This window comes from Lissotriton vulgaris, chromosome 1_2 (genome assembly GCF_964263255.1).
Source record: "Lissotriton vulgaris chromosome 1_2, aLisVul1.2, whole genome shotgun sequence".
Classification (NCBI taxonomy): domain Eukaryota; kingdom Metazoa; phylum Chordata; class Amphibia; order Caudata; family Salamandridae; genus Lissotriton; species Lissotriton vulgaris.
Genome location: NC_141686.1, coordinates 363,673,963 through 363,682,240, shown reverse-complemented (window position 1 = coordinate 363,682,240; position 8,278 = coordinate 363,673,963). Strand labels below are relative to the sequence as shown.

The 8,278-nt window shown below is 43.5% G+C and overlaps 1 protein-coding gene across 1 annotated transcript in view; it reads right to left on the bottom strand.

Moving 5' to 3' along the window:
- Nucleotides 1–5,479: 5,479 nt before the first annotated feature.
- The window catches only part of LOC147736880 (uncharacterized), an 89,103-nt gene continuing 86,304 nt past the window's right edge, over nucleotides 5,480–8,278 (bottom strand). Inside the window, exon 2 of the mRNA XM_086953555.1 lies at nucleotides 5,480–7,997. Coding sequence (XP_086809681.1) covers nucleotides 6,546–7,295 — 750 coding nt within the window. The 5' untranslated portion in view covers nucleotides 7,296–7,997 and the 3' untranslated portion in view covers nucleotides 5,480–6,545. The remainder of the gene's footprint in view (nucleotides 7,998–8,278) is intronic.

The following is an 8,278-nucleotide window of genomic DNA, read 5'->3' as shown; positions in this document are numbered from 1 at the left end:
TTTGGCTTGACGTTTTCGCTTCCCCAGATTGTGATTTGTTTTGCTCCATTGTAATAGATCGACCAAAGAGTTGCCTAAATCCTTCACGTTTTGAGCAGAGCTTATGTTTTCTGCCTTTACGTTTTTTTGCTCGTCTCTGTTTCGCGTTCGATTTTGTGTCACTGACGTCTTCATCTATGGTGTCCGTTGGTGAAGGGCACTTTGGGCCCGAATCTTTATCCACTGGGCAGTTACTTGGTTCGTTTTTTCTAGGTTGTGCCTGAGAGCCTGTGCTAGTCTGTTCGGTCTTTCTAACGACTTCTATATCTTCACCAGATTTTTCTTTAGCGACCACTTCTGTTTGTGTGTGGATAGCAATTTTGATGTCTTTTTTTGATGGGTGATCCCGTATCTCGTTGCGTGGCGTATTGTTTTCCTGGGAAGGTCTTTTGAGTTGTGAGCACAGGTCTGTTAGTAATGTTGGGAGGGTGGATAGCTTGTCAATGATTGGGCCGCATTTGCACCCACCGCTGGTGCTCCTCTTTGTATCTTGTAGATGACCCAATTTGCTCTGGAGAAGCGTATTTAATGCACCCATTTTCCCATCTATGGCAACCACAAACACAGCTAAAGTGTCTAACAGCGTTAGTTGGGCATCCATTTTCTCCGATTGGTAGTGTAATGCGTTCACCAAGAGTTGTACTGTGTTTAGGAGACTGGGCCAGGCGCTTTCCTGCCCGTGATGTTTTGGGATTTTTTCTTGACGTCCAGGTAGTCCATTAAAATTTACTGCTCCTTCTGGGAAGCTTAATTCCTCTTGTTTTTCCTGTGCACCTTCAATTCTCATGGCCCGTGTATGTGTATTCTTTCCGCTGCTGTTCTGATCTAGGGGGTATGCAGCTACAAGTTCTTCCCACTCTTCCTTCCCCAAGTAAGAGGATATTTCTATTACCTCTGACCCTGAGTTTGTTTGTCTTTCTTCTTTGCTGGAAGTCCTGTCCGTCATTTTATCACCAAGCTCTTGTTGTTTGTGAGAAGTTTCCAGGACTATCATGGACAAGTCCTTCTCTTCACCGCGTTCAATTCCGCTTCCAGCTTCATTCTTGTTTATAGATTCCTCCAAGAGGCTTATAACCTCTGACCTTATGTTGTTCCTCATGTTTCCATCCTTAGCGTTGTCGCTGATGTTGAGTATGCTATTGTCAGGTGTTCTTAGTGGCCTGTCCGTTGCGTTATTAGGCCAATGTACTTGAACTAAGTTGGAGTCTATAGTTAGTTTTTTTCCGGTACTGGGTCCCACAGACCCAATCTTTCGCTGGGGTGTTGATGTTGTTTGAGGTAAGGAAATAGACATTATGCTGTTTTTTCCTTTGCTCTTGTCCGTGTCCTTATCCTGTTGTAGCTGTGTGCCCCCAAACTGGAAAAGCGGGGGTCTATGTGATGGCTCCAGGGGCGATTGTAATTCTAATTCCTCGTTGATCTTTGAGAATAAGGTGTCCCCTGCGTTTTTTAGGAAACAGAATTTTGTATAGATTTTGGGTTGGTATGACGATTGGTTTATTTTTTTGCTTCTTTTTGCAATAACCGTAGGGTCGCTTCTTAAGTTGTTAGAAGTTGATTTGTCCGTCGTTATGTCTATTAACGAGCTTTGTTTGGCTGGCAGAGACCCTTTAGTTTCCTCGGGTGTCTTGTCCGTTTGCTTGCGTTTTTTTCCTTTGCTTGTTGGGCCTCCTCGTATCCTTCCTGATCTCATTTTAATGGGCACTGCCCCTTGATTGCGAGTTGAGCTGTTTTTTTTTTTTTTCCTGGTTGCCCCAACTTAACCCCTGTCAACACAACAGGCGCAGGCCAGCCCACGTGGCGCGCCCCGCCAGTAAACTTAGACTAGAGTAGTTGGTGTTGGTAGTCACTTAACCAGAGACTGGTTGATGGAGATGGTTCAATTACAAAACAGGCGCTAGAGGTCACCTCTGGTGTAGTAATCGATGCCCTGACAACCGAGTGGTGCGGGCGGCAAGTCCACTCCTCCTCTCCTCCTCGTTATCAACTGCAGCTTCTGTTGCGGTATTGTGCTTTGAAGCCAAGGTCGAGGCGGGGGCCGGAGCTCTCACGCGCTCCCCTGCCTGCAGCTCCCCCCGTCTCTGTCTCCGATTTACCTCTGATTTACCTCCGAATTGCCTGCTTTACCTGCTTCACCTACTTCACCTGCTTTACATGCTCAGTAGTAACAGGTATCAGGTAATGAGTAGGGGTCTCAGCAGGGTCTCAGCAGTGTCTCAACAGTGACCCAGCAATGCCCCAACAGTAAAGGACAGTAAGGACCTGCGGCGTGTCAGCAAGCTGGCCTATGCTGACCAACAGCTCCCCACAACAGAGCAGCTGAGCAAAAACACTAGCAGCTGTCTTGACAGAAGTTCAGCCCCCTGATCCAACCTCCTGATCACAGCCTGGCCTCGGCTTTCTCCAACGCTGGCAGCCCCCCCCCCTCACCTGCTCCAGCAGCTGACAGCCGCAGTCAATGTTTCCTCTGCTCTGCTCTATGGCTGCCGCAGCTCCGCGATGACTCCTCCCGGCGGCGTCCTGCACAGCACATCTAGTCCCAGCTAGTCCCAGTGCCACAGTTAGTCCGCACGTCCACAATCTGCTCACTCCCAACAAGGGACCAGGTGGGGAAGACGTGCGAGGACGTTCGGCAGGCTTCCGTGGGGTTATCGCCGGGGCAGGGCCGGGGGCCGAGGGTACAAGGCGGCTGGAAACGCTGTTCCAGGGCTAGTTCTTTGTTGTTTGGTTGCCTGCTCCCGCTCCGCGACCTGTACGCTGCCTGATTCTGGCGATTCTGGCGTTTCCTCGGCGCTTTGCAGCTCTCTAGCTCCCTCCAGTGGGCAATTGCTCTCAGCAGGGAATCATAAGTTACACAAGGGGCCCGTGCACTGTAGAACCCCACTAGAGAACTCCGGTCAGCCACGGCTAATTTGATGACCGTCCCCAAGTTCAGACTTGCCACCAAGGGTGGAAAATCACTGGCAGTTCTAGGAGCCAAAGCCTGGAACACACTCCCTGTTCACCTTCGCCTAATTACATCAGAACAGATCTTTAAAAAATCCCTAAAAACATGGATTTATGGATTAGCAGAATCAACTTGCAAATCTCTTGTCTAAATTACACATAACATCTATAATTCAGCTAAAAACCCTGTTAATCTACTAGCAATGAAGTCGCAGCGCCAAGATGCTCCTTGGAGTGACAGCGTGCTATATAAAAACCCCCAACATCAACATCAACATCTAGCTACATAGAGATTTGGCCACTCAGGAAAGGCAGGATAATCCACTGCTGTTAAAAATGTTTCGTACAGATGGAAATTGAGAACAGAATTCTAGGAGAACACTGCCTAGCTGAAAAATACATAAGATGGCGGTCTGAAACACAAAATCATGGTCATTTTTGGTAATAGACATATCAGAGAGAGATCGGGATTCTCAGGACAGGCTTTTAACCCAATAAATACTATGTAACTATATCATAACATTTGATAATTCAACAAAGGAGGTCTACTTATCCTTATTCCTTTTTTAATAGTCAAATTAAGGGATGTTCCCCCACAGATTTCCCATCAGCAAAGTGAGGTGCATAGAATGGTCAATCTACATTTGTTCACTATTCTGCAAGATGTACATGAAGACGCTAGGTAGCTTAAGATAATTGCCACAATAGCGACAGAGCCACAGCATTTAATTTAACTTGTCATTGTGACCTGTAACATTTTAATAACAACACATTATTAGTGAATGCTCCAGCACCTCTGTATGCAGCTCCTGCGTCTCATAATGATGGCGACAAACAGAGAGAGTCCATGGTAGAAGGTGGACACTATGACGCTTGCAGTCAACAGCAAACAGATAGAATCCCAGATGGAAGGTGGACACTATGACACCGCAGTCGGCAGCAAGCTTATAGAGACACAATGGTTTTACATACGTCTTTATGCAGCCGAAGAAGGCTGCACACTATTTCTACACATAATCGGATTCAACAGCACAGCCACTGAGGGTGGCACACTGCTTTTATACAACATGTGATGCACAGTACAGCTTTGGAGAACGGCACACTGGTTTTACACAACATCAGACACAAAGTTGCAAACTTCCAACCAAGGTTTCTAAGGAAGAATGGATTATAAAAATAAATTGGAGAATTCTGGAAGTTGGTGAGAAGAATCTGTCACTATTCCCCTCTGTTTGAACTGAGGTAAGAACCTCAGGAACCCTCACAACAATGTCCGACATAGCTGGGGCAGTTGGTGTACGTACATCAGACCATTCGTCCTACTTATGGTAGGCATTCTGACCTACTTGCTTTTCTTCAGGAACATTATGTAAAGACTGGCTGTCTGAAAAAGAAAAAAAACTAGGAAAAAATGACCCAGACTTCCTCGTAGAAAGTTCTCAGTGTATCAAGTATATTATTATTGATTTTACAAAAAGCAAACTCACTTTAGGAGTAAAACAAAAAAGTCTGTTGGTCACCCATGTGAAATATGGCACTTAGCACACTTAGGTGCTTTTGAAGGAGCTCCTGTTGCTCCTCTGAAGACACAGGGATAGCCAGATTGGTGGAGATCGCTAAATATGGTGCACGGTAGTCCAACGGGGTAGTGGAAGCTGTTACGCCTGCTCCTCTGACAGACCGGGAACCATCTGTCAAACTATAAAGGAAAGGAACAGTCTTCAAATGTAACACAAAATAGAAAAATCACTAAAGAAAGACGGGCTGGATTCAGGGTATGGTGGACAGGGCACTCTAACAAAAATGCAACAAAACATTATACCAGCCACACCAACGGTCCTCCCACCGGTCCTATTTATAGTTGGAGAGATTGTCAGCCTTTCATAGGAATTCCCACTGGGTCTGTTGATGGAAAACTTCTTCGAAGGAGAAAGGGCTCTCGAAGAAAATCCATCAGACATTATTAGATATAGCAGAGCTATACAAGAACCTTAAAAAAAAAAGTACATTTTGTATTTGACAAATTCATGTTTCAATCCTGGTGTTGCACACTGCTTTCAAGTGCTCAACCTTCTGTGGTATTTTCATGGATTATTAACAAGAGAAGTGCCAGGATACAGACATGTTTTTAGCTTTCCTAAACAAATCAGGTATGGATTGGGTAGAACTGAATTATGGTACCAAAACAGGAGTGAAGGACAGATCTCAGTATTACAGGTAGCACTTCTCTCTTCATTAGCACAGAAGGAGCGGTAGTACCATCTCAAGCAAAGAACCGCCTCTCACTCTGAGAGAAGGCACACTGGCGAGAAATGTCCACTCTGATTCCACCTGCACCAGAATCCCAGCTGAAAGCAGTCACGCTATTGAGATTTGACCCCGCTATTGCCAAATAAACTAGGCTCCTTGCTGACATCACAAATTATCTTTAAAATGTAGGGAACAAATCACATATAAGATCTCCTATACAATTAGCAGTCAAATACCATGAATTCAAATACATTGGTTGTTTTATTACTTATCTAAAAACATACATTTCATATTAATATGTAAAATCTAGTCATCATTGTGTACATTTCATAGCCTCATGATTGTTTCTGCTGTATCATAATTTAGTTCATGTTAATGTTAAAGTAAATTGAGTTTAAGCCTGATACACACCTCTGTAGTGTGGTTTTTAAAGGCTTTTGGATGTCCATACATGGGTGGTGTTTGGATGTTTGGTTATGTATCATTCATACAGATTTATAAAGTATTGGGTTTCAAATGTATTATGCCACTGATGGCTGTACAAACCACTTGTTCCTAAATATAATTTGTTCAGTTTAGAACTTGTTGCTGATAACGTGTAAGGCAAGTGAGTTTGACCCTGAAGCAAACCCCTGTAGTGTGTTATGTATAAGGATGGGTGTGCTGACGAGCAGGCTCGTTCCTGTCTGGCTGTGTGGTTGGTTGGTTGGGATGATGATTGATGATTGAGTTGATGATGATGGAGATGATTGAGATGATGATGATTGAGATGATGATGATGATTGAGATGATTATGATGATGATGAAGATTGAGATGATGATGATGATGATGGAGATGATGATGATGAGCAGCAGGAAGAACTTCCCGGACTCACAACTTTGTTAAAATGAACTCAGTGGAAAACATTTGTTTCTACTATATTTGGCTACTGAAGATGTAGCCTTTCTTCTGATGTACATATTATATCGAAAAACTCCTTCCTCTAGGCAAGGCTGGTCTATGAGAACACTGTTTATTTGGCAGCTCCAGCAACACAAAAGCACCTTACAGATCATTCAGAATGCTATGATCTAGTGTGTGTTCACTGATGTCTCCGCAGAATTGATAACATACTAAAGCTCTTAATACATTCCTGGCACTGTAATGGCGTTTCCCCTATGTGTGTTCGCTGATGATTTCTGAGATTTGAGGAATCACTAAAACTGCTTCCACATTCATTGCAATGGTATGGTTTTTCCCCAGTGTGTGTTCGAATATGTTTCTGTAGGTCTGATGACCCACTAAAGCGCTTCATACATTCTCTGCAATGCTATGGTTTTTCTTCTGAGTGTGTTAGTTGATGTATTGTGAAGTTTGAAAACTGACTGAAGCTCTTCTCACATTCAGTGCAATGATATGGTTTTTCCCCTGTGTGTGTTCGCTGATGTATTTGGAGTATTGATAAGCGACTGAAGCTCTTCACACATTCAGTGCAATGGTATGGTTTTTCTCCTGTGTGTGTTCGCAGATGATTCCTGAGAGTTGAGGAATCACAAAAAATACTTCCACATTCATTGCAATGGTATGGTTTTTCCCCAGTGTGTGTTCGCTGATGTATTTTGAGGTGTGCTAACAGACTGAAGCTCTTCACACATTCAGTGCAATGGTACGGTTTTTCCCCTGTGTGTGTTCGCTGATGTCTTTTGAGGTTTGGTAACTGACTGAAGCTCTTCATACAGTCAGTGCACTGGTATGGTTTTTCCCCGGTGTGTGTTCGCTGATGTATTTGGAGTATTGATAAGCGACTGAAGCTCTTCACACATTCAGTGCAATGGTATAGTTTTCCCCCCATGTGTGTTCGCTGATGATCTTTTAGGAGTGCTAACTGACTAAAGTGCTTCACACATTCATTGCAATTGCATGTTGCTTCTCCTGTGTGTGTGTGCTGATGGCTCTTTAGTAGTGATGATAAACTAAAGCTCTTGCTGCTTGTGTAGGATTTCTCTTTCTTGGTTAGAGTCTCTGGGTCAGGTTTATAATTATCTGCATCCCATGACTGGGTTTCCTGAGGAGCTAACATGGCTGATAAAGCACTTGTATTATTCTCACATTCCTTGTATGTGTGTGGTATTTTGGATGGTTGATTTCAGATTTCACAATGAAATACAAGACTCACCAACTACACATATTATAACTGTGGCAAGTAAAGCTTCTTTGTAGGTGGTTATGTCTTTAGATTGAGGAATGGTTTTGCATGTTTATGAGTGAAGATTAGTCTTCCTTCTGGTCGAAGCAAATTTGGACAGTCTCAGAGACCCTCTTTCCTTTGCCCTTAGTTGTCTGGCTCCACTCCCTTGGGCTTTTCTCTCGCTCCTGTGGTTTGATCAGGAAGAGTTTACAATACACCTAGCGTGCTCAATGGTGGGTCTGTCATCATCATAGGAAGCAGAGCTATGCTGTATCCACTTCATACCGAACACATTATCAAAGCTGGTGGTGGAGGCCTGTTAATACAGGAAGTGGTTTGTCAGTGTTGTTGCCTTAATTTTCTAGAGGTCATTTCTTAGTCCTGTTGCGTGGAGGTGCACAGCTCAGACTCTTACATCCACTGAATTGCTCTTGACTGCCTCTTCGAGGATCTATCAGTTTATGTTCAGGTTTCTCAGTCTCTGACTGTGCAGATCTTTTCCTGAATATTGGAGCTCATTTTTTTACCACTTTTTTCAGATTTGCACGATTACTGTCATTATTCACGATCATTTGTGCATTCAAGGCTGGTTTCCTATTGGATGTAAAGAGATTTAAAATCACTAAATGGAAATGTAACAGTATGTGAATACACAATATTTAACTCGTTGTAAAAGACCATTTATGAAAGTTACCAAGAGATATTTCCCCATACACAGATATGTAACTAAATATTCTATTGAACATGTAAATAATACTTAATTCAGAAAAGGAGGTGATTTTCCAGTGTTCACAGAGTAACTTAGTACAGAAAGAGCACACATGTAGCGCCCACTTGCTAGAAGTACAGCTTTACGAAGACACACATGGCTAAGA